Source organism: Vulpes vulpes, chromosome 9, assembly GCF_048418805.1.
Source record: "Vulpes vulpes isolate BD-2025 chromosome 9, VulVul3, whole genome shotgun sequence".
In the NCBI taxonomy this organism is placed as follows: Eukaryota; Metazoa; Chordata; class Mammalia; order Carnivora; family Canidae; genus Vulpes; species Vulpes vulpes.
In genome coordinates, this window is record NC_132788.1 from 13,491,212 (window position 1) to 13,517,737 (window position 26,526).

Consider the following 26,526-nt stretch of genomic DNA (forward strand, 5'->3'; position numbering starts at 1 on the left):
CATTGTATGGGCGTACCACATTTTGTTTATCCCTTCATCAGTTGATGGTTATCTGGGTTGTCTCTACTTTTTAGCTGTCGGGAATAGTAGTGCTGTGAACACTGTGTGCAACTCTGCGTGAATAGATATTTTCATTTCTGTGGGAGTGGAATTGCTGTGTCATGTGGTGACTCCATGTTTAACATTTTGAGGGACTGCCAAACTGTTTTCCAAAGCAGCTGCTTTTGGAAAGGTATTTTACATACCTACTGCTGATGTACCAGAGTTCCAATTTCTCCACAACTCCCACACTTTTTTCCCCCCATATTTTTCATTATGGCCATCTTAGTGGGTGTGGCATCTCACTGTGACTTAGATTTTCATTTCTCTAATGACTAATGATATGGAGCACTGGCCATTTGCATATTTTCTTTGCAGAAATGTATGTTCACATCCTTTGCCCATCCTCTCATTAGGCTATTTGTCTTTTCCTTGTTGTGTTACATTGTTTTTTTTTTTTTTAAGACCTTATTTTTTAAAGCAGTTTTAAATTCCCGACAAAATAAAGAAGATACAGAGATTTCCCTACCATACCACTCCATATCCATATTCTTTCCCATTATCATCATTCCCCAACAGACTGGTAGTACATTGTTATAATTGATAAACCTACATTGTCACATAAAAATCACCTCAAGTCTATAGTCTACATTAGTGTCTTCATGGCATTTTCATAGATTTGCCTTTATAAAACGTATTAGCTGAATCTCTCCAGGGACCTGAGAGATGAGTGACCAGCAGAAAGCCGGAGAGTTCCAAATGAGCAGACCCGAAGTCCTGACTCTGCAGCAAAGAATGTCTGTGTCTATGCTGCGGCCAGGGGGAGACTTTCAGCTCTCTCCTTGGCATCCAGAGAGAGCATAAGTAAAACCTACAGGACTGTCAAGAGCTGAGGAATGTCCCAGTGAGCATTGTTATTGAAACGTCCATGGTCTCATTCATTTGGGGAATATAAATAATAGTGAAGGGGAATAGAAGGGAAGGGAGAAGAAATGGGTAGGAAATATCAGAAAGGGAGACAGAACATGAAGACTCCTAACTCTGGGAAACGAACTAGGGGTGGTGGAAGGGGAGGAGGGCGGGGGGTGGGGGTGACTGGGTGGTGGGCACTGAGGGGGGCACTTGATGGGATGAGCACTGGGTGTTATTCTGTATGTTGGCAATTTGAACACCAATAAAAAATAAATTTATTATTAAAAAAAATAAACGTCCTGAGTCTAAAGGCCACTTACAGCCTCCTTCCTTCTAGTGTGACCCATGGAATGTACTCAAACAGGGTATATAGAAAGAGCAAATCCGCACTTGTTCATCAACTTTATCAAATCTTACATCCATGCTCTGGGGGACCCCCTGAAGCAGCAGGAAGTAAAGTCCATAGTAATAAAGCACAGGTGGTTTTCTCTTGTGGTTGAAGAATGGGTTGTATGGGTTACTCGGTGTTTTGGATCAGTTCAGCGAGTTGCCATACCTAGAACACATCATGGGGTATTTTTGATGACTATGGCCTTCCTTTCCAGCACACTTTTCTCTCCTCCTTTGTTTTTCTAGGCCTCAAGCACTCTGAGCTCTTTGACTTCACCAGCCCACTTAGGGCCCCAGGGAAGTCATTCAGAAACCAGTATTTATTGAGTGTCTACTATGTGCCAGGCGGTGCTCTGAAATCAGGGACAAAGACTAGACATCTCTACTTGGAAAGTTCAAGCTTATTTAAAAATGCTTCACACATTAGCTGTCTAGAGAGAAGGTACATTCAAAGGGATCAACACAGATCACACTTGTTACAGGAGGGCATGGTTAGGAGGAGTTATTCCCACAAAGATCTTCATTTGCCACCACAGAGGCAACCACCTACTTTGCTTACCCTTAAAGCCGTCGTAGTTCCCATATTGCCTAGCAATGTGAAAGCGTATAATGTAAGACCAGTACTTTGTCATGATGGGTGCCTTGGAACCAACCGATATTTCAGATGGCTCCTCCCAAATCTTACAGAGCTTCTGCCCATCTTGATTTCTAGAATGTACTGAAATGATGCCCAATCCGTACCTCTGATTTGCTGAGTCCCAGATAGCAGAGAGCTGACTCAAGCACATTTATCAGCTGCTCAAGAAGTTTTTATACCCAAGTGCAAGTGCAACCCTGTGTTAAAACTAGATACGGGCTTCGGAAAAATGTCATGGATCTATCAAAAGCAGTTAAGAAAAACCTAGAATACTTAGGAGTGGTTGTCCTGGATCTCTCCAAACTAGCATCCCAGGACTGCTCCTCTTCCCAGCCAGCCCCACACTGAGTTGAAGAACCATCCTGGGCGTGACTCAAGAGAATTCTTAGTGGACTTTAATCAGCTGGCTGGAGACTGGAGACGACGTGCAGACCAGAGGCATGTGTGGCAAGAGTAGGAGCAGAAAAACAACACAAGTGTAAGTCTTCCCCATAACTAACCTCCCTGCCTAGTAAACCTATAAGTGAGTTCTAACCCCTTCACTCTATCAAATACACCCCCCCCCCCCCAAGCCTCTCCCACCGCATCACCCTGGTGAATCATTCTCTAGCTTCCATGATCTGAAATGTCCTTGTTCACATTCTCGAATCCGTTTGCTCAGCTTGGGAGTTTGCGGCCTCCCACTCCTAACCCCAAAATCTATCAGCCCTGCATAGCCTTAAAGGCCTTACCAGGTAGGCCTGGGAAGTCCCCGCACCCCCTTATCCCGGGTCTGCAGGACAATGTGAATTGGTACACGGTGGGCGCTTAATGAATACCAGGTGGAAGCACGCAGGACTTCGGAAGCCTGTTCCCAGGCCCGAGGGCGCACTTTGGGCAGAAGACACTGCTGAAGGCTGGCTCTGGGGATGCAGCTGAGATCCCCGCCACCCGACCCCCACTTAGCCTCTGGTCCCCCCTTCCACCCCCGCACCCCCAAGGATGCGAAGACCAACTGCGCTGCGCCCGCGCGCGTCGCCCGCCTGGGAAGGTGGGGCCCCGGGGCAGAGGCGGCCACGGCGCCGGCCCCGCGAGGAGCCTCCGGACGCGGGCGAGAGGCGTGGGCGGGCCCCGCCCGGAGCCGCGCGGCGGCCGCCCCGTGCCCTCCCCCGCGGCCTGCGGAGCCCCGGGGCGACGAGGCCAGCCCGGCCGGCCAGCTGGAGCCCCCCCGCGCCCCGGGGCCCCGCTGCACTCGCCGAGTTGGCTGCGCGCGCCCGGGGAGCGCAGAGTTTGCAAAGTCGTCGCGAAGCTTCGGCGCAGGGAAGGGGGTGGGGGAGTGGGGGTGCGAGAGCGAAACACCCGCCTCCTGCGAGTGGAGCGAGGAAGAGGGGGGAGAGGCTCCGAGTTCCGCTTCCTGAACGGCGGGTGGGTAGACGAGGTTGGCGCGGGGAAGGCCGGCGGGACGCGCGCTCCGGGCGCCGCAGGCGATGGCCGGCGAGCGGACCCGCAGGTTCACCCGGAGCCTGCTGAGACCCGGGCAGGCGGCCGAGCTCAGGCACAGCGCCGCGTCCGCCGCCGCCGTGGCCGTCAGCAGCCGGCAGCAGCAGCGGGTGAGTGCGGCGTCCTCCGCGCCTTCCCGCGCGCCCCGGCCGCCCCGGGGCCCCGAGCCGGGCCTCCCACGCGCGCCCCCTCCCCGCGCGCCCCCTCCAGTGCCCCCTCCCCGCGCGCCCCCTCCCGCGCCCCCTCCCGCGCCCCTTCCCGCGCGCCCCTTCCCCGTGCGCCCCCTCCAGCCCCCCCAGCGCCCCCTCCCCGCGCGCCCCTCCAGCGCCCCCTCATCGCGCGCCCCTCCAGCGCCCTCTCCCCGCGCCCCTCTCCAGCGCCCTCTCCCCGCGCGCCCCTCCAGCGCCCTCTCCCCGCGCCCCTCCAGTGCCCCATCCCCGCGCCCCCCCAGTGCCCCCTCCCGCGCCCCTTCCCGCACGCCCCATTCCCGCGCGCCTCCTTCCCGCGCGCCCCTTCTCCGTGCGCCCCCTCCAGCCCCCCCCAGCGCCCTCTCCCCGCGCGCCCCTCCAGCGCCCCCTCCCCTGCCCCCTCCGCGAGGCAGCGCCACCGACGCTTCCCGGCCGGGGGCGCGCTGGGGGGCCGGGGACTCGCAGAAGCGCAGCGTGGGAGAGGATGCGCGTGGGTTTGGGGGCTGCGGCGGCGGGAGTGCCCGGCGAGTCCCACGGGCGCCAGGTGGTGGGGTGCCAGGGATGCGAGGGGCGGGGAGGCTACGGGAGGGAACCCCGCGGGCCACGGTCTGCGCGTCTCCCTCCCCACCCGCGACCGGCGCGGGGCGAGCAGGGGCTGCGGCCTGGGGTCCTCGGGGAGCCCGGCTGAAGCGGGGAGCCCCGCTCGCTCGCAGAGCAGTGCCCTTCGCACCACCGTCGGTCCACGCGGCCGAAAGCCGCAGACCACCCCATCCTGCTCCAGAAGGGGCCCGGGGAGCGGGCGGGCTGGGGGAAGCGAGGGTCACTAAGCCTCCCGTGGCTCCGGGTATTTTTCTAAGACGCTCACGGGGTTGTCCCGCCAAGCTCGCTCTCCTCGGTTACTTCCTCGTTGAAGCGCCTTCTAAGTTCTGGGTGATTTCCGCGGGAAATCCCTGGGGGCAGCAGCCAGCCATTCCGTCTGATGCCCAAATCCTATCCCTACCTCCCCAGATGCTCGGAAGTTCCAGTAGGTGTCACACTCCGGGGTGGAAGTGTCAGGAGAAGGGGACAAAAAAAATCACCTCTGGTGGGAATGGGGAGCGAGTGGGAAGAGGGTTACGGTAAGACCTGCGCTCCCCCGCGCTCTTGGCCTGCCTTTGCTGGACCGGAATCCCACGCTGTGGGTTTCATTTTCCCTATTGCCAGGAAATATCATTAGGAATTAAACGGCTTCTTTTAAGAGTGTCAAAGAAAGTGTTCCTCTTGCCAGTCACCCGTGAAGAGGGAGCCAAGAGCTGCCCAGAGCCAGTTCCCACAGCCAGGTCTTTTCTCTAAAGCCAGAGGTCGGAAAGTTGAACAGAACGGAAGCTAATTGCCTGGCATCAGTTGCCCAAAAGGGTGTGTGTGTGTGGGGGGGTGGTGATTGGAGGGTGGCCAGGGTTGGTGGCCAGGGTGCCTTCTCTTTTACTTACCACTGGCTGGGGGCCGGAGTGACCCAGAGGTGATTTCAGCTGTTCAGCCGACCCTCTGCCAGGGGCTGCCCGCGGTTTGGATATCAGCGTGCACATTGTCAGGGCAGGAAGGACAAATTGTCAGAAAGGACATTTGGGGGGAAGGGGGGCGCGGAGGTGCCATCCGAGGAGAAGTAGAGCTAATACGAAAAAGCTTAAACATACACAGAAAATGATTTTTGCTTCGGGATGATCCTTCCCGGTTGTGCACTTGTCATTCTCTGCCATTTACTTAACAGTAACTTTATTTGGCAGTCGATTTGTTTTTACCAAATCTTCGCATCGATCTGGTAGAGAAATGCAGAGAAAGAAGTAGCATTCATTTGGAATCAGCAGCTCTAAGTGGCTTTTTTTTTTTTTTTTTTTTTTTTTTTTTTTTTTTTTTGATTTGTGTTCTGTTTTTAGGTGGCTTCTCCTGAGTTTTGTGGTGCTAGAATTTCTGGAAAGAGTTTGTGTTCTAGATACACGCACACGACTTTCTCTGAATTTATGCCAGCTTTGAGATCCTAGGGTAACTTGTCAGAATGAATAAGCTCAATGTCTTAAAAAGAGTTGGAGGAGGGGGCGACTCCCTGGCAAAGGTGTCCCTGCTTCGCTCCCCTCGCTTCAGCACCTTGGCCAACACTCCTGATTTCGCTTTTGCCAAGACATTTCACTGGATCTTACACATCTAGTCAGGCAGTTTGGGCAGCGATTTTGGCAGCAAGAAGACACGTGCTTTGAATTTCGTTCTATCAGGTAACTAACTCTTAAAGGGAAACAGGAAGGTGACGAGTCCTCTGAGTTGGCACCCGCACTCAGTAGGATTCTGTGGGGCAGAGCATCCCTTTTGAACCTAAAACCTTCTAATTGGACTACGTGTGGAGACTAATCCTGGCTTACATGATCCGATCCCTTATCATCCTTTATGTTTGTTGCTTCGAGTCCTCAAACCCTGGTTGTCAAGGGAGAATATTAATAGGATAGGGGAAGAAGATTATGGGTAGCTCACTTCACTATAGTCGAGTAGCATTGTGTGTAGTGGAGCAAACTGTCCTACATTGAAGAACATTTGAGAGATACTAGAAGGTCCTTTTGAGAAAAAAACTCTCATTGCTAGATTCATACGGCGCCCTTTCTGAAGTCTCTATTTGGAGGGCCAAAATCCTCCAGAAGGTTACAGAAAGATTATTGTAGGGTCGGAACTCTGCTCTATCCGGTAAGAATAGATAAAGCTGTCCGATTAATGAGACAGCTGAGTTGCGAACTCTGAGCCTGGGATATGTGCATATATACACACTCTTAACACACACATACATGTAGGACAGGAAGGCTGCAAAATGTGTGTGGCTTATGCAGAATACAGAGCAAAGAGATGCTGAGTGAGAGCAGTGGGTGAGAGCAGCTGACTAAGGGGCCCACTTTGAGGGCAGTTGCTGAAGGAAGTAGAGCTATATGGCAGAGCAAACTTGATTTCAATTTTAATCCAAAGCACCCTGGCACACTCATGTGCAGGCAGACACTTCGCCAGAGCCAACCTCATTTGACATCCCTCTGAAGAACGATTATGAAGAGATATCCGACTCCCATGCTCACTGCAACATTTTCATGATAGCCAGGATATAGAAACAGGCCTAAGTGTCTGTCTAGGGATGACTGGATAAAGAAAATACGATATATAGCCCAATGTTAAAAAAGAAAGAAATCTTTTTTTTTAAAGATTTTATTCATTTATTCATGAGAGACAGAGAGAGACAGAGACACAGGCAGAGGAAGAAGCAGGCTCCATGCAGGGAGCCCGACGTGGGACTCGATCCCGGGTCTCCAGGACCACGCCTGGGGCCTAAGGCAGGCACTAAACTGCTGAGCCACCCGGGCTGCCCCAAAAGAAAGAAATCTTGCCATTTGAGAGACACTGTGGATGAACCTAGAGAACATTATGCTGAGTGACCAAGTCAGACACAGAAAGAGGAATACTGCATGAATTTACTTATATGTGGAATCTAAAATAGTAAATAAAGCTCATAGAAGGAAAAAGTAGAATGGTGGTTACAGGGACAGGAGGTAGGAGGTGAGAGGGATGAAGAGATGGTGGTCAGAGACTACAAAGTTTCAGTTACCCAAGATGAATGATTTCTGGAGATCTTATGTACAGCATAGTTGACAATACTGGATTGAATACTTGAGAGTTGCTAAGAGGATTTTTAGTAAAATCTTCTCAACACACATACACACACACACACAGTGGTAACTATGTAGAGGTGATGGTTAAGTTATTTAACTTCAAACTGCTGATCTTTTCACAATGTAAACATGTATCAAAATATCAAGTTGTACTCTTTAAATATGTACATTTTTTATATGTCACAGCATCTCAATGAAGTTGTTAAAAAGAAAAAAGCAATCCTAGTAATGCAGAACAGTTGTGAACAAAAGCTATATATTTTAAAAAAGAGAAATATTTGCTCCTTAGTTATTTTAGTTATTCTGAAATTTTTTTCATGGAAAACAAATGAATCACAACTCATGCCAAAGCCAATCTCAGGATTGAGTAGTTTAAGTCATTTCCAGACGCTCCCTTCATGGTAGATCCACAAAGCAAGCTTCTTTACAGCAGAATCTCAGTTGAAATATGATTAGAAACATGTCTCCCATGTCAGTGGGAGAATTTTATTGAGTGTTTTATTACTTTGGTTGAATATACATGCCATGTTGGCCTCAAAGTTGTAATGCCACTAATTAGTTCTTTTTAGGAAGCTATTCTTTTAAAACGTATGAAGTGTATTTGCATTTTTACATGAATTAGTTCATTTAGATAGCTTCCTACAATTCATTAAGTATAAAGATTTGTAAACTTTTCTGTCTATCTTTGATAGTATTTCAAAAGCAAAATCCTTTTAAATGAAGGTAGAGGCGACTTTTCTGCTAACACCACATCTGGTCTGACTCTGAGAGAAATGGAGCTTTATTTTATGGAACGTGATTGGGTGAGTCAGAGAAATGGAAGACTCTGAGGAACAAATAATCATTTGGTCAGTTTTTGCCTAAAGCCTTCTATGTATTTCCCAGATGGGAACCACTTTATTTGTGTGCACTCTTTGATGCATTTATGACATTTACTCTGTTGTTACACGAAAATTCCTCTGCAAGTCATTGTTGCATTATAATGAACTTTGTTTACCTCTTTTATCTATTTTTATTTATTATGGAAGTACAATTGACATACAATGTTGTATTAGTTTCAGGGATACAACATAGTCATTCTACAGTTCTATACACTACTCAGTGCTCACCATGACAAGCGTAGTCACCATCTGCCACCATACATTATTGCAAAATTATTGACTATATTCCCTATACTGTGCTTTTCATCCTGTGACTTATTTCCTTTATAACTGGAAGTTTGTACCTCTTATTCCCCCTCATCTATTTCATCCATAGCCCCCATCCGCCACCCCCTCTGGCAACGACCAGTTCATTCTTTGTATTTAAGAAGCCTTTGTCTTTTGTTCGTGCATTTGTTTTGTTCTTAAGATTCCACATATAAGAAATCATATGGTATTTGTCTTTTTTCTGACTTATTTCACTTAGAGTAATGCCCTCTAGTTCTATTCATGTTGTTGCAAATAACAAGATTTTCCTCTTCTTTTTATGACTGAATAATACTCCATAAAAAGAGTGTGTGTGTATAAATATATATACTACAAATATACTATATACACTACATCTTTTTTATCCATTAATTCATTCATGGATGGATGCTTGGATTGCTTCCATATCTTGGCTAACATATATAATGCTTCAGTAGGCATAGGAGTGCTTATGTCTCTTTGATTTTATGTTTTCATATTCTTTGGGTAAATACCCAGTAGTAGAATTACTGGATCACGTGGTATTTCTGTTTATTAACTTCTTTTGAAGAGGAAACATCCTGCCACAAGTGATTGTACTTAACCAGTATGGGCGTATGCAGAAAGCATTAAAGGGCAAGTGGCTGGCTGAGAAAGGACAGTGTTGACCTCAGTAATCACAAAAATTCCATATCCTCACTTTCATTTGACATTTTGTAACTTCTGTACTCCAATGATACTACTTTTGATATTTTAAGGAGCTTTGAATAAGTAGCAGAACCTCTGACAGACCAAAGATCTCTGGTTGAGAAGTCATGTCTGTAAACATGTTTATAGGAGCAGGAGGAAGAATTTCCTCTCCTCTGAACTTTGTGATATGTAAATAGTTGAGAGTAGGAGGGGCTTCAAAAACTTGAGTGGGAGACACTAGAATTTCCAAAAAGTCGCATGCTGGGAGTAAGAGTGAGTGACTGATGCAGAAAGTGATACTGAATGAAAATAAAACACTTGTCCCACTGTCCACAGCTAGGGTGTAAGCAACGTGCAGAGTGAAGGCCTGTTTGTTCGGCACTCACAGCACGGGCGTGTTTGGTTTGGTTTGGTTTGGTTTTGACAGGGTTCTTTGTAGCAAGAGTGTTTATACTTTAGCAGAAGTCATCATCACACGGTTTGTGCTATTTGTGTTCCTTCATGAGGGACGTCCCCAGGCTGGTCTAGAAGTCAACGCAAACTTAGTTTACAACATCAAGGTTGAATGGTATTGATTGTATCGATTAAAGGTTTTTTTATTCTCAAGGGCCTTGCAGAATGGATTTGGAAGATAAAAAATAACAACAGGGGATCCAGGTAACTTCCAGATGGATCCAAAAATGAAAGAATGAGTGTAATTCTTGGCTGTCTTCTTCTTTATGATGATTTTCCCTGAAGCCTAGCACAGAAGAAGAGCCATAATATATGTGTTAGGATAAACCATTCTTGGAGAACCCACGAAGTGCCTGGTATGGAGTTCAGTGTATAATCTTCAGAGCCATCCAATCAGGATGCTATTATTGTTACAAATTAGAGAGGAAGCCATCGAGACTCATAGGTTTAAATACCTCGCTCTAAGTTAAGGAACCTCTCTTGCATCCTGAATAGTAACTAGCAGAGTGTTACCTTCTCATTCTGGCTTCCAGCAGCATCTCTAAACTGGAAGACAGGGAGTTGAATTCACTTGATGTTGCACTCTGATTGTTAGCTCTACCTGAGGAAGAGGAACTCTGTCTTTCCCAATGATAATTCAGAATACCCAACAGTGCCCCTTTTTTGCTTTCCTCTGAGGTTAGAAGCCGCAGCAGAAGCTGTTCCAAGTATTCATAATAATGTTAGACCCCCTTAAGGCAACCAGAGTTCAATTGTTAAGTCCGTCAGACATAAACTTGCTCAGTCATCCCCATGCCATCTATCTGGCAAAGCCATAAGCATGTTGTGAAAGGGTGTGGGGCTATTTCTTCTCAAGTCTACTTCTGTCTAGGAAGCCTGCTTCTCCCTCTCCAGCAAGTGCCTGAAATTTTCCAGGGCATCATGTGTCCTTGAGCACATATTTTCATTTACCTAAGTTGTGTTGCAATTCATTTTCTCATGCACTTTATTATTAACCGGAGTGATTCAAAATGTCTTAGGAAGATGCATATATAAGGCAACAATAAAAAATACAGTGAGTAAGAGGGCAAGTAGCAATATTAACAGCAAAAAAACTGTATTAGGAAAGTTAGATGTTGTCAAGAGTAGGTCAATGGAGAAGGATCAGTTAATACAATGCATAACCATTAAGTTCTACAGTCTAAGATTGTTTCATAGTGGCCAAGTCAGAAAGGAAAACATGGCCAGCCACGAGATTAAGAGGTCTGCAATATAAAAGAAAATAATTGGCTCTCTGCATGTTTGGCTTTAACTTATACTGAGATTCTAGAGATGAGACTTTTTTTTTCTGTGATTTTTCACTCAGGGCGGTGTTGACTCTCACCACTTAGAATGTGGTCCATGGGCCAGCAGCATTGGAATCACCTGTGAGCTTGTTAGAAATGCAGAGTCCCAGTCCCCATGCCAATCTACTGGAAGAGAACATGTATTTATCAAGCTCCTCTGGGCATATTAACATTTGAGAAACACAAAAGTAAGCTACAAGCTTAGCCATATTTTTGCAGTATATTGTCAAGTAAAGGCAATTGCGTGAGGGTCCAACACAATATAGCTTATTCTGTGGCTCTTTGAAAGAGTTGCTTGGGGCAAAAATAAACTTTAGATCACCTAGCAAAGTGTGAAAATGGGATGGGTTCCTTGCTAAGTGACTTTGGGAAGTCCCTTGATCGTTTCTATTCTATTTTCTCCTTCGTGCAGCACCTTAACTGTGGTGTGAACTTACACTCCCAGGTTAAGTAAAAAAATTCCATAACATATCTGAAATAGTCACAGTCTGAAGCTGCAAAAGTTCCCACCCAGGTTATGGCCCTAAAGATGAGTTCCAGCATGAGCCAGTGTGATCCTGCTTACCAGAGAATTTTAAAGCAACATCACTACAACTCATGAAGGACACTCATTAATGATTCTTCGCTGCTTTCTAAGATTTTATGTTGCTATCATTGAAACCCTTAGTGATTTGAAAATAAGTGGTTATATCAGAAAATCTGAATGCTAGAATCTGAAAATCATGGAAGTTTTTTTTTCTTTTCTAGTCATTGAGTCTCAGAAAAACATGATGTCTCTCCAAGTAGGAACTTTTTTTAAGATTTTATTTATTTATTCATGAGAAACACACACACACACACACACAGAGAGAGAGAGAGAGAGAGAGAGAGAGAGGTAGAGACGTAGGCAGAATGAGAAGCAAGCTCTCTGCAGGGAGCCCGATGTGGGACTGAATCCCAGGACCTAGGGATCACACTCTGAGCCGAAGGCAGATGCTCAACCACTGAGCCACCCAAGCATCCCAAGTAAGAATGTTCTAAGGATGGAATTCTATGGTGTTAAAGTCTAGAGTTCCCCACATGTTGTGATGAGGCCCAGGATCTCTTTGGCTGTCTTTCACCTGGTTTGGGGGATGCTCTTTCTTCTCCTCTACCATGCACGAGCACTTTGAACAATTTGGTCACAGACCCTGGCTCTGTGACCCTTTGTGAAGTCATCCCTCCTTTTGAGTCTCTGTTTTCTCATCTGTGAAGTTAAGGGATCAGATGATTGGGTTCTTGCACCTGCCATTCCTCTGCCCCAGAGTTCTCAGGGCTTCTCCTCCTCCCCCCGTTAGGTTCTCAGATGTCACCTTCTCAGCAAGGTCATCCCTGGTCACCAAGTGGCAGTAGGTCCCTCTGCTGTCCCTCTGCTACAGGCTTCTGTGTTCCATTCCTGTCCTTCACGTTCCCCGGGACTCCGACCACCAGCTAAAGTAGATGTTTCCTTAATTCCTTGTTTCTCTTTCCCCAACTTCCTCCTTTCAAACATATGTGCCATTGAGAGAGGCAACGTGTCTATTTCACTTCTTTTACACTCTATTTACTATATGAAAGTAAGGGGGGGAATCTCCTTTTTCACTGCAAATGAGGTGCTAGAAGCAGCATCAGGAGAGTAGGCTGGTTGCACATGAGTAAGCCACTGTAATGGAGTTAGGACTCAAATGGCCAGTGCGTTGGGGGTCTGCTACTGATGTTCCTTGAGTCATCTTCACAGTGTCTTTGCAGAGACAGGGAGCACGTCCTGTGTGCCAGGTACTTGACTCATACAATCTCTCTTAATCCTCATGACAGGTGCGTCCCAAAGGATTTTTATTCCTATTATATAGACGAGGAAGGAGATGCCTTGAGGTCCGGATTGCCCCACATCAAGAGACTAGTCACTGATGAATCCCAGAGTCGCAGCAGGTAGCCCCACTCCAGATCCTGTGTTCTCCACAGCTGCTCTATCCCGGAGGCCAGTTCCACCAGGCAGACAGGCAGGCAGGCCTTGTGAAGTTAAACATGCAGTCAGCATCCATGCCAGAGAGCTCGGACAGAAAAGGAAACCCCGGAGTACTCACCATAGGAAGAGGTTTTGAAAAAGAGTTGTGTGTGTGTGTGTGTGTGTGTTTTGAAGACTTTATCTATTCATGAGAGACACAGAGACATAGGTGGAGGGAGAAGCAGGCTCCCCATGGGCAGCCCAGTGTGGGACTCGATCCCAGGATCCTGGGGTCAGCACCCAAGCCAGAGGCAGAGGCTCAACCACCGAGCCACCCAGGTGTCCCAGTAAAAGGGAGTTTCTTAACAGGAGAACTACTTTTGGCTCTGCTCACCTGTTCTGCATTGATGACATCTCAGTAACGCAGGGTATCAGGGATGCCTCCAACTCTGGACACTGTATCCTGGCTCAGTAGTTTCCCTAGCACAGGACTGGCACGGGGTGGGTTAAGCTTTGCAAACAAAGGCTCCTTCAACTCTGAAAGGGGCATCATTTTGAGTCGTCCTCTTCTATAGAAATACATTTCTGGCATGATAAGCATGGAGTAATTGGGTTGCAGCATTACATCTGCTACATTGTCTTGTGTAGTCTTGGTTTTGATGTTCATGTTTACAAATGAGAGGAGTTTTTTTTCCACTGAAGTGAGATTTGTTTGCTCTTATCTTTCGCTGCAGTGTCAGTCAGCTGGAAAGAAATGCTTGTGTTTGCTGGACTCGACATGTTGACCTACATTAAATGATGTAGAAATAATAAAATTTAATGAATGTGACTGAGTTATTAGCAATAGAGAAAAACACTTGCCTTTGAAAATGTTAATATTTTGCAATTGGATTGAAGTTGGAAACGCCTCTGAGACTAGAAGAATTAATGGACCCAAATTAACCAAAGTTCCTTTAATTGTGCTGCTAAATGTGAAAATAGTCAGTTTTTCTAATTCAATTTCAACATACCACCCCTCCTGATGGAATTTGGGAAACTTGGCAGCTCGTTAAGCTAAACACCAAAATGGCAGAGTAACAATGGGATGGGGGGGTGGTCTGTTTAAAAAGATGGCACCATTTATGATGGCACAATGAGCTTTTCTTTATGTAATTATTTTACTAATTACCAACTTAAGTGACTAATTAAGGTTGTCAAAATGGCCAATGACTTTGGCCTTTCAGATCGCACATTCTATATAAAGAACACCAACATGAACATTTGATGTGGCAAACAAGCAAACAAAAAACTGAAACAAAATTTGCTACTCAATGAAATGTGATAATTAAGTTATTTTTGAACATCCATTGTTTATTTGATTAGCTCTTAAAAATCTCTTGGTCACTGTTCTTGAGAATGAGAAAATGGAAATTGATTACAGCTGAGTAACTTCCACAAAAATGAGAAGTGATGTGAAAGCTCAGTGACTTCTTTGAAGAAGAAAATGCAAATATGGATACCTAATATTTGAGGTTATTTAGATTTATGTTTTTACATTATTTATTTAAAAAACAGATATTTAGGGGCACCTGGGTGGCTCAGTTGGTTAAGTGTCTGATTCTTTTTTTTTTTTTTTAAGATTTTTATTTGTTTATTCATGAGAGACAGAGAGAGAGAGAGAGGCAGAGACACAGAACAGACAGGGGGAGAAGCAGGCTTCTTCACGCAGGGAGCCCGATGTGGGACTTGATCCCAGATTTCCAGGATCAGGCCCTGGGCTGAAGGCAGTGCTAAACCGCTCAGCCACCCAGGCTGCCCCAAGTGCCCAATTCTTGATTCTGCCTCAGGTCATGATCTCAGGGTCCTGAGATTGAACCTCATGTCAGGCTTCATGCTCAGTGTGGAGTCTGCTTGAGATTCTCTCTCCCTTCCTCTGCCTCTCCCCCAGCATGTTCTCTCTCTCAAATAAACAAATCTTTAAAAAAAAAAAAAAACAATAAAAATCTGACATTTATTCAAAAGAGGATTTCACTTCCAAATAAAAAGTATTCCAGTTTGCTTTAAAGCATATCTATAGGGGCACCTGGGTGGCTCAGTTGGCTAAGCATCTGCTTCCACTCAGGTCATGATCCCAAGGTTCTGGGATCGAGTTCTGCATCAGGCTCCCTGCTCAGTGGGGAGTCTGCTTCTCCCTCTCCCTCTGCCTGCTGCTCCCCCTGCTTGTGCTCACACTCTCTCTGTGTCAAATAAATAAATAAATAAAATCTTAAAAAAAAATAAAGCACATCTATATATAGCTATTAGGTTTCTGTGTATGTGAAAATACTACTAATAAAATTATAGACATACTAATATGGACAGAGGGGTCCTTTCAGGACCTTTCTAAATTTAAAAAAAAATTTTAAGATTTTATTTATTTATTCATGATAGAGAGAGAGAGAGAGGTAGAGACACAGGCAGAGGGAGAAGCAGGCTCCATGCTGGGAGCCCGACACAGGACTTGCATCTTGGGACTCCAGGATCACGCCCTGGGCCAAAGGCAGGTGCTAGACCGCTGAGCCATCCAGGGATCCCCTTTCAGGACGTTTCTGAGTGCTAACATGAAGGGTTCATTTATTAACTTCAATTTTTTTAAGCCCAAACCATTGCATGGCTGTTATCTAATCAATTTGGGGGGAGGGGGGGAAGTACGTATCTTTTTGCCATTAGGAAGCAGTGGCTTCCACGCTGTGTAACCTTGACCAAGGTCTTTAAGCTTCCTTGGGTTTCAGTTTCCTTGTCTTTAAAAGAAGAAGGTTGGACACTGAGAACTTTAAAGATGCTTTTGTCCTAAAAATCTAGGGAGTTCTTATTCCCTTAAACAGGTTTTCATACTGGATTAAAATATTTTTTTTCATTTTAATAACACCATTATTGATTAAGATATCTGATTCTAGCAACTGGAAGAATTGGTTCAAATAAGCTACATTTGAATTTGCATTTCAGCATTGAAAATGATAACACCAAGTGACTATGTGAGGATGTAATGGAGGGAATGGCCATTCATACACCTAAAGGACAGGCCAAGGGGATGAGAATTGGCAAAAGGACAGTCAGCAGCAGTGACCAAGGTGTGCGAGACAGGTTCTTCCAACCTGGGGGGGTGCTCCAATGCAACGTTACAATCTCATTTCCCTCTTTGCCTTCCTGCTGAGAAGAGAAAGACCCATCTGCCTTAGGAGAGGAAGCTTTCCAGTTCCCGTGCCCAGGTCTTTGGCTTACAGACCTGGCCAGGATCGTCCCAGCCCCCACATGCCCGGAATATAGGTGAGTGGCCGGGAGAGTTTGCACTCTCCTCCAAGCTCCACACCTCCCTTGCCATCAAAAAAGCAGCAAGAACCTCTCTTTTGCTAGTTTTCTGTCTCTATTTTTTGCCTCCGCTTCTGTCATCTCCTCTCAAACCTGAAAAAGGTAGTATTATCTGTCTCTGCCCTAGTATGATTTCATAGGTGTTAGGAAGACAGCAGTCTTCTCTCCCAGATTGTTCACCTAGCAGCCTGATCCCTAACAAGATCGAGGGTATTTTACTCAGCAGTTGGAGATCAACCCTAAATATATAAGATTTCCATGGACTTAAATTCAGGCCAAAGTGAAAATCCTTTCCCCAGCAGGTGTACCTTGGAAGGGACCCGAATCCCTTGCGATAAAAAGGCATAGACATGGGGTACTGGTGGTGTGAAGGATAAAGTTCTATCACTTTACTGGTAGCTAATCTGGTCTCTGACACAGCTTACATGACACTTGTCCCTCTTGCCTCTTCTGGACCAGGGGGACCAAGCATGGCTTTGCCTGCACATTTCCAATACCCAAGAGGGTAAGCAGTGTGGTTATTGTTTCCATGTTCCCAGGGCAGCAAAATGTCTGGCACATAGTTGATGTTTACCAAATGGCTTGTTAGATGTAAGAAGGCATGTTCCCCTTGGAGATGGCAGAAGTTCGAGTTGGGCAGCAAAAGGAGATCTAAGCGCCTGGTTTGCAATAAAGGTCTTGGGTATGTTCGAGAAGAAATACTTAGGCGATCGAGTATCAACATATATATATATATGGTATATAGTATCTGGTCCGTAGTCATAAACTGAATTGAAGTAAACTGAACAGAATCAAATTTAAGATTCCCACAAAAAGCTATTCAAAGACAAAAAAAAATTAAGTGTTGGTTGGCATGAATGTGTACTCTGGAATAAATAAGATTCAGCTGAGCAGGTGTTATCATTGTTCCAATACCAACCCCTTCCCTTGTGGGCGCTTCCCTGGCACACACAGGCCTCACTGTTTGGCCAGGGATGTTATTGTCATTCCCACTGATGCTGTGAGCAGTCACAAGTAGGGACAAAATACAACTCGGAGCTGGGTGCAGAGAATGATTGATTAAAATCCAAGAAGTGTGGGCGACAGAATTTTGACATCAGTCGGTTCCCAGTCCCATAATGGACAGTGGTTTATATTGTCAAGGAAACTCTTCATATATCACCAAAGCTATATGATTTTGTCAGTGAATGTTTGTGCTATTTTAGTTCTTAAGAACTGTTTTTTTTTTTTTCCTTTAGGTCCGGGAGCTTTTCTGACACTGTTTTCAGATACTGTAATAACTGCTCCATGTGGGTTTTTTTTTTAATTCCAATTTTCACTTAATAGTCTCTTTTTACAGCTGTACTTTGTAAACTCTTGTGGCTTTTATTAAATTAATAACTCAAAACCTAGAAAATAAGGAAGAAAAAACTCATGATAACAATGAGTAACAACTTTTGGTGTGTTTATTTGAAAAATTTGTTGACAAAAATACTCTTTGACACACATTTAAGCTAATACCAAGCTTGTAAATGTTTAATGTGCATTAAGTGACTCCAGCTAAATTTTGCCCTGAGGATTCTTTCTTCTGGCATTCACATATACCAATGCCACATGAAATACATATTCTGAGTGAGCAATGGGAATTGGCGCTACATTTCTTGGCATCCTACAACTGTAAACATTCAGACCTGATAGATGAGTTAGCCTGAAACAGAAATGGAAACTGAATCACACAGAGGTTTAAGTGGTATGGTCAGAGTCACAGAGCAAGGCCACGGATGATCTCAGATCCATTGCCTTTTGTCCCTTCAGCTCAGGGTACCATCTCCAGCCATCAGTATAATTTACTATCATGGAATGGAAGTCTAGAATTTTACTTATATCTCCATTGGACTCTCCTGTAAAAGTGAATAAGCCTTCAACCCCCAAAAGGGCACTGCCTTCAAAGAAGTTTAAATAGTACATGTGTGGTTTACTTCTTGAACATAGGAGGTCAGTATTATCTGTTGTTTGTCGAGCCTCTATGATTTATATTTATTTGGTGGCAGGTTGAAACTGTGTGCCTCTGGCCTGTGAATGCAGGGGAGGGTGAGGTTGTGTCCTCGGGCTTGTGTCACTCCTGTAAGCTGGCACAGTGCCTTTCATTGCAGCCTCTAGTGATCTGAGTGATGGCATGTTATCTCTGGTGTCCTCAGAAGTGATCAGAACTTGACTCCATCTGGGTCTCTATGACTTGTAGAGACACAAACACTGTCACTAGATTTCTATAGCTGGCATAACAAGGTTATGACAAATTTCACACAGATGTATTATCTCACCATAGTGTAGGTGAGAGGTCCAGTAGGAGTCTCACTAGACTAAAATCAAGTGTCAGCAGGGCTTTATCCCTTTTTGCAGGCTTTTGCAAGGGGAAAATCTGTTTCCTGTTTATCTGGGTTGTTTGCAGGATTCAGTTCCTTGCAACTGTAGGGACAAGGTTCCAGTTTCCTTGCTGGATGTAAACTGAGGGACATTTCCAGCTTCTAGAGGTTACCATATACCTTGTTCCTGGCCTCTTCCTTCCACCTCCAGGGCCAGCAAAGGCAGATCAAGTTCTTCATGTGTCACATCTGTCTGCCTTTCTCTTCTGCTGTTTAGGGACTCAGGTGACTAAATTGAGTTACCTGGATAATCCAAGAGACTGTCCCCATATCAGTGTCTTTAACCTCATCCCAGTTGCAAAGTCCCCTTTTCCACGAGAGTTAACGTATTCCCAGATTCTGGGGATATCGATGTGAACATCTCAGAGGAACCTACCACAAACACACTTGGAAGGATTATTAAAAGGATCAGATCCTCCCCAAGCGCTGCTTTCTGATCCTACTTTGAAATGGAGGAAACGGTCTTTTGTAGGAGATCAGAGTTCAGTTCCAAAACCTGAGCCTTTCTATTTGTGTGGCCTTGACCAAGCTAAAACACCTTAGCTTTTCTCCTTGAAAATAAGACCTACAATTCTCATGAGGATTAAATGATAACTCACCTACGAATTCCTTAAGCTACATTCATGCTCCTTGTCATAGGTGGCACCCATGTAAGGAGAACATTGCACATTTGCTCCTGGGTCCAGGTGCCTAGGAATGGGCATCACTGTAACTTAGTGGACAAGAGACTGTCACCAGGCGTGACTGTAGTGGGGCCTGCTCTGGGCATTCAGGGGAATAGGAACTCTGTCTGAAGGCTGCTCAGTCCCTGACCAAGCCTAGCCGACTCTGACCTTCCTTCTCCATATTCTCTCTACTATCATGTGCTCAGGAGCCTGGTGGATGGGACTGTGCAGTCTGCGTGTCTGAACCAGACAAGCTGCCTACAATTTGTGTACATTGGCTCAATGATCATGACTCAGAAAGATGGGCTGAGACTATCCTTTATCTTTTATCACTTAACCTAATAGTTACATGAACCATTTAACACAGTGGTTAAATGAACCATTGAACACACACAATTTTATTCAAAATGGCATCTTCGATTCACTAACAAGGAGAGACTCAGACTCAGTATATTTTTGGTCGCGGAGAGTGGATCAAATATTCCTCAACGTATTGTCAGTTCATGGAATGGAATATCCTTAAAGGAAAATGGACCACTTAATGTTGGGGCTCACCAGGGATCTAGCCTTGGACTTTCTGCTCTCTGCGTTTCCTGAAAAACCTCCCTACAGATTCATCCACTTAGGCAGGCTCCGCTCTCACCTGTGCATGGATATTTCCAGCTCCATCTCCACCTCGTGCTCTGCATCTGAGCTCTGCCCCTTGCTGGCTCAGGAGTCCCTTGGTTACTTCAAATGCAACAGAATCCATGGCTAACACATTTTCTTGCCTCATAAATTTGTTTTCCTTTTTGTCCTGAGTTTCATATTTTAGTTGATCCAGTTAATCTCACACTGAAACCATACTTAATCCCACCCCCTCCGTGCCACCCCACATCTGATCATGCTCCCAGTGCTGGCATTGCTACCTCCTAAATAATTCAAACATCTCCCTGACCTCAGTGACCTAGGTTAGTCACTCGTGATTTCTTTCCCAAGTTGTCTTTTGCAATATCCTTGAAAGTTTTATTCCAGCCTTTTTTTTTTTCTTTTTTAAGATTTTACTTATTTACCCGTGAGAGACACACACACAGAGAGGAAGAGACACAGGCAGAAAGAGAAGCAGGGTCCCTGCAGGAAGCGCAATGTGGGACTCGATCCCAGGACCCCAGGATCACTACCTGAGCCAAAGGCAGACGCTCAACCACTGAGCCACCCAGGATCCCCTTATTCTAGTCTTCTCATTAGTTTATGATCTCCCCACACTACCTATAATCCACCTTCCACACTGTGCCTCTATGAACGAGTGAGCACACAACTTGGATCATGATTCATTTCTTCCTGAGTGCTGCTAATGCTCATGATGACTGCCCCAGGGGATCAGATCACATGGTTCCAGCCTATCTTTCTAGCCATGCTTTCTAGTAGATTCTATCTTCAAGTTTCCCCAAACTCCAGCCACTCAAGGTTCTGGGCATTTCCCATGTATGCCAAGCACATTACCAGCTGCTCGGAGCATGCTGTCTTTTTTTCTTGTGTTATTAGCACTACTCGCCTTCCAGATCCACCTCATTTCTTCCTTCACCTGTTACCCTTCTCTGAGTCCATTGATAGACAGTCCCTTCCTCTACTGCATTTCCATAGCACTTCTTGAACATGTTGTTTATTTTTTATTGTAATTATTTAGTTATTGCCTCACCTCCTCAGACAGTAAAAGAGTTTTATTATAGTGCAATAAATGACTCACGGCTGGATGGATGGAGGGATATACGTGCATTTTTATAGTTCTTTGAAGTGTACTTGTCACTCCTTGTCATTTTTGAAAGGAAATGCCCTGCAGATATGGTACGCAAGAGGAGCAATATGGCATTATCTTTCTTACTTCGATGCCTAAATATTACCAGCTTTGGAAATAATATCTCAGCATTCAGGTCCAATGCTTTTGAGAAAATGGAACAGGTTCAGAGATTTTTTTTTAAACGGACTCATTTTAATTGTTGCCTTTCAATGACATGAAGTGACTATCAGAAAACATCACATTTTCAATCTGATTTCTTTATGTTTTGAAGTGCACACCCTATCATTGTTCATTAGAATTTTAGCTCCTAAACATTTCTGCCATTTCTAAACATTTTTTCTAGTTGCACATTAAATTGTACATTACATTTTGATGAATTATATCCAGCTTGCTGGGGGAAACACAAAGACATTCAATTGCACCATTGCTAACATTGAAAATCTTTGATCTAAGCTCCAAACCCCAGTGTCTCCTTGCTGCCTGGGGTTAAAGGCAGCACTTGGCATGCAAGATGCACCTGTGAGCTGTAGGCGTTTGTGTTTGTTCCTCTCTGGCCCAGAAAGCTCTTTGCACCATTCTTCCTCAGCTGCTCACTTCCTCAGCAACTCACTCATGATTTCCTCAAGGAATCCTTGAGGATTCTCTGATCACCCACCAAACCCTGGTCACTCTGCCCCTCCTCATCCCAAGCTCCTCCCTCCTCTGCGGGTAACCCCTACACACTGGGTGCTCATCAGTTCCCTGCTTTGTTTTAGCTTTTACTTTCTTATTTTGAAGAACTTCAGATTTACAAAAAAGTTTGTAAATATGCTTTTATGTGTAAACAATATAAAGAATCTCATAGTCTCTTCCCCCAGATTCCTCAAACATTACCATTTTATTACACTTAAAGTTAATCATTTCTTTCTTGCCATTCTTTCTGCCTTGCTGTCTCTCTCTCTCTCTCTCTCTCTCATACACATACACACTATTGTTTTTTTCTGAAACTTTTTAGAAAAATTGCATACATACTGCCCTTTTAGCTCAAAGTAGTTCAGGTATATTTTCTGAAAGCTGTTCTCTTACATACCTAGGATATAATGATCAAAATCAAGACATTGACACAATAATAATATCTGATTCATAGACCTTACTAAGATGTTGCCAATTCACCCAATATTTTTTTTTTCCTGGTCCAGGACCCAAGGATTACATTGCATTTAGATGTCATATCCCTTGGATCTTCTTTGGCCTAGAACAGTTTTTAGAGTCTTTCTGTGTCTGTCTTGAACTTGACATTTTGAAAAACGTGGGCCCATTGCTTTGTAGAATGGCCCTCAGTCTGGTTTTGGACTGATGCATTCTCTTGATTAGATTCCAGCTATGCTGTTTGGGGCAGGTATGTCACAGAAGCCACAGGGTATCCTCAGTGCAGCATTAGGTCCGGGGGACATGATGTCAGTTTGTTCCATTACTCATTACTTAATTATTATGGTATCTGGTTGATCTTCTATGAAGTTACTAGGTTCTTGCCTCAGCTGGGGCTGCTGGAACAAAATATTAGAGACCAGGTAGCTTATACGACAAACATTGATTTCTCTTTGTTCTAAAGCTGGATGTCCAAAGTGAAGGTGCACACAGATCCAGTGTCTGGTGAGGACCTCTTCCTCTTTGGCAGATAGACACCCTCCGAGTGTATGCTCACATGGCATAAAGCTGAGAGAGAAGCAAGCTTTCTGGTGTTCCTTATAATGACATTAACCCTATTCATAAGGACTCTACCTTTGTTATTTTTTCCGAAGGCCCCATCTCCAAATGCCATCACGTTGGTGGATTAGGGTTTCCACATATGAACCTGGGGACGCGAGCATTCCGTCCATCCAGTTCCCTCTGTGACTAACTAGTAACTTGTGGGGAGGTCCTCTGAGATTACCCTGCTTCTCCTCAGACTTCTGCCACTAATTTTAGCATCTGGAGATACTTTCCTGAAACAACTATTACTGTGGTTGGACTTTTAGGTTTTTTCCATTTTGTGGTGCCTCCTTGTTTGCTTTTACAAATATCCTGCTGCCCAAGTGCAGGAGATTCTGGAGGGCATGGCCTTCTACGACGTTAGCGGTGCGGCCAGATTGTTTCCCAAAACACTGTGCCCTCTTCCTCCCTCACACACACTTCCTCAACAGTACACGCACTGTCAGACTTTCTGATTTTTCTTGGTTTTCTGGGTGTAAGATAACATCATCATATTGCTGTTTTCAGCTGCATTTCCCCTTTTGAAAGTAAAGCATCTTTTTATATGTTTACAAGCTATTATGGTTTCCTTTTCACACTGACAATTTAGCATACATTTGGGAGATTTGAGATCATATTAGCAAGGGTTTCAAAAATTAATGGTAGGATGATGATTAGAAGGTTTTTTTTTTTTTTTGTAGAAGGAAATTGTTTGAATTTATTGAAGTTGTATTTTGAAGTTTCGTGAGCCTTTTCTCAAAACCACATCAGTAATTAGGAACAGTGCCATCCCGTCATCAAGTTTATGGCCTTCATTACTCACTACATGAGTGTCCTGTATAACGTCCTCATAATGAGATTCACAACAGTAAACATAAGCAGGTGTCTCCCTATAGGAAAATCCCAAATATTTGAACTTTGCCCAACTCCAGGGACAAAAGGGCTGTTTGGGCCACAGAATGTTCTGGCCCCAAGCACTTCTTGTGCAAGTGTTTCATTTAAGTCAGACTGAATTATACCGTATAAAAATGTCTTGTTCATTCCATTTGAGTTGTCATGAACACCCAGGCTGGAAGGCAGATAGAAATTTCAAAGTCTCTAATTTCTCCAGTCACAAATTCTCATGGTGGTGTGCAGTTTCTTTGGATGGTTCTCTTTGACTTTGGGTTAACAGTTAAAGTCTACACTTGTAGGACACTGTGTGGTGAGTTTGACACAGAAGAAGGACTCATTTTTACTGCCACAGGGTTGCTATCGCTCAGGATTGGGACTTGGAAGTGGGTGTGGGAATGCAGTTGTCGGGGTTCTGGTGGGCAAATGGAAACCTTCAAGAAGTTGCAAATGGGCACCTATAGACGTGGAACAGGCAGCTCAGTTCTACTGTATTGTAAAATACTGTGTATGTTTGTGGGCGTTTGGGCCTGTGGGGGTGTGTGCCTGTGGAGGAGTGAGTGCTTTGGTGCATGTGCACATGTGCGTGTGTGGGGCGGGGGGGGATGCATGGACATTAGAGTGTTACACATTTTAGGGCATAATTAGGAAAATGCAATTTAATGTTACTCCAACTTGATTTGTGTTCTTTTGTCACTTACTAAATGGAAAGGCGGTTTCTACAAAAGCCCATTATAAATAACTTATTGAAATGAAAAGTTTTATAACTTAGTAGAACAGCCTAAATTATTAAATGTCTGGGACACGTCTTCTATTTTGTGGTACACTTTCGACTGACTCAAGTGTCCCAAAGGAGCTGTGTCGACTTTGTTACACTGACATGACTGTTCATCTTGTCTGTGTTGGAGAAGGGCTGGGAGAGAAATTGAACAAACAAAACCACCACAACAAACTCTCCCGACTCTTCTACCTTCTGTCCCAACTGAAATTAAAGTGCAAATTCAAAAAAAACCTAAAATCAACCAATGCCTGTGATTTTTCCAGAATTTGCTGGAAAATTTGCTGTGCACACCTGGCCACAACACAGAACAAAGCTCCACACAAGAGGGTGCAGGGTCTTGTCTTCATGGACAAGTTCTTCCTTGAGTTGATCTTTTTCCCACATGTCTGCCCTTCCATACTGGTTAAAATACACAGAAAGGGCAGTTTTGAATGGGGGAAATAGTCATAAAAGGGCAGCCTGGAGTGAGGATGTAGGGCCATAGATTGGTGTGGGGGAAACATTAATATCTGTTTAGCTGTGGTAGAAATGGAAGCCGGAGGAACTGGTGATTTACTCTGCTGCCTAGTACTGCTGTCAAGTTTTCTGATGGCCTAGGGATGTGCTACATCCCTAGGATGTCCCATAGGAACATGGGAACATGTCCTGTCCCATAGGAACAGGACACCTATGGCCCCCACCACAATGTTTGTTCAGCCTGAGTGAAGCTCTCCAACTCTCTTCCCCTTTAATAAACTGCCTTGATTTTTGCCCCGCTATCCCCACCATGTAGTTCTAGAAACAAAATGCTGATTGTTACATCTTTGCAGATGTGTTTAAAACCAATGAACAGGGGCCCCTGGGGGGCTAAGTTGATTAAATGGCCAATGCTAGATTTCGGCTCCAATGATGATCTCAGGGTCCTGAGATCAAGTCCTGCATTGGGATCTATACTCAGTGGGGTGTCTGCTCAAGGATACTCTCTCCCTCTTCTTCCAATCCCCCCTCCCACTTACATGTACCCTCTCTCTCTCTTTCAAATAAATCTTCTTAAAAAATAAAATAAAAGCAATGAATATAAATGATATATTTATAGGTCATGCTATGTATTCCATCAGAGTTATGGAATTGTTTTCATACAAGTGCAAGAAGGGTGTGGGGGTGTGAGTGTGGGGGTGTGTCTGAAACCCAAGATTCTTAGGAATCTAAACCAATTGCATTTTCCTTACTAGGAGGACATACTCCTATGTGTGGCAGAAATTGAATTTCTGAAGGTGGAGATTGTCCTAAATGATAACAAGAGTTGTCTCATTCATCTCCTGTTGAGATGCTTGCCATACATTTTTAGAAAATTACATCATCTCATGATTGCCATTAAGTTGATAAATTGTCTTTAGAACCTGAAAATAGCTACTACTACTAAGAGGAGAGAAAGCCCCCAGAATATATCCCAGCAGTCAGTGTCACTTTGGTTCATCCAAATAATGTCATAAAGTATGAGGTTTTGGAGAATAAACATAATAAACCAAATATAGGAGAAAGAAGCTTTTAAAATATTCTATGTTGCTGGGTTAAGTTGTTTGGCAGAAAGTAGGTTTTTGCTTCATGATTAGCTCATTATTCCCTCCACTGTTTCGCCAATGTGCTCACCATATTTTATCCTGGTCTTTGCTGAGTGACTCATTTGTTCTGCTCTATAGACTCTATTGACAACAGACGAACATAAATGTGTGTCTTATTCTCAACAAAATGTCAATAACATATGGTTACAATTTTTAGGACTCTCCTTTAAAAAATCTTATATAACTTTGATATTGATTCAAGACTCTTCACCTATGAATCATTATCAATGCGAGTGTTCTAGAATGGGAGAGGAGAATAATCCAAAAATGTTGGCAGTTTCAAAGTATGAAAAGCCATGAAGGGAAGTGTCTGTCTACCTAGGTAAGCAGTTATGTATATGTTGAGTCGGTGTCTGTGACTGAGCTGGAGCCATAAGGAATTAGGTCCAAGAAGAACATATGGAGGCAGATCTGCTTGTAATTGACACCCATGTCTTCGGGGCTCCAGCTTGTTGGTTTAGCTTTGTCAGTTGGTCACAT

At 44.5% G+C, this 26,526-nt stretch overlaps 1 protein-coding gene across 10 annotated transcripts in view; it reads left to right on the forward strand.

The window, feature by feature from the left end:
* Window positions 1–3,187: 3,187 nt before the first annotated feature.
* Window positions 3,188–26,526, forward strand: part of DOCK10 (dedicator of cytokinesis 10) — a 259,737-nt gene continuing 236,398 nt past the window's right edge. For 4 of the 10 annotated variants that reach the window (XM_072719384.1, XM_072719390.1, XM_072719393.1 and 1 more), the window contains exon 1: window positions 3,206–3,567. In XM_072719384.1, the coding sequence (XP_072575485.1) occupies window positions 3,445–3,567 (123 nt within the window). In that variant the 5' untranslated portion in view covers window positions 3,206–3,444. Of the gene's footprint in view, window positions 3,568–26,526 lie in introns of all 10 variants that reach the window. The other 6 variants (XM_072719383.1, XM_072719388.1, XM_072719401.1 and 3 more) reach the window with 2 other exon arrangements.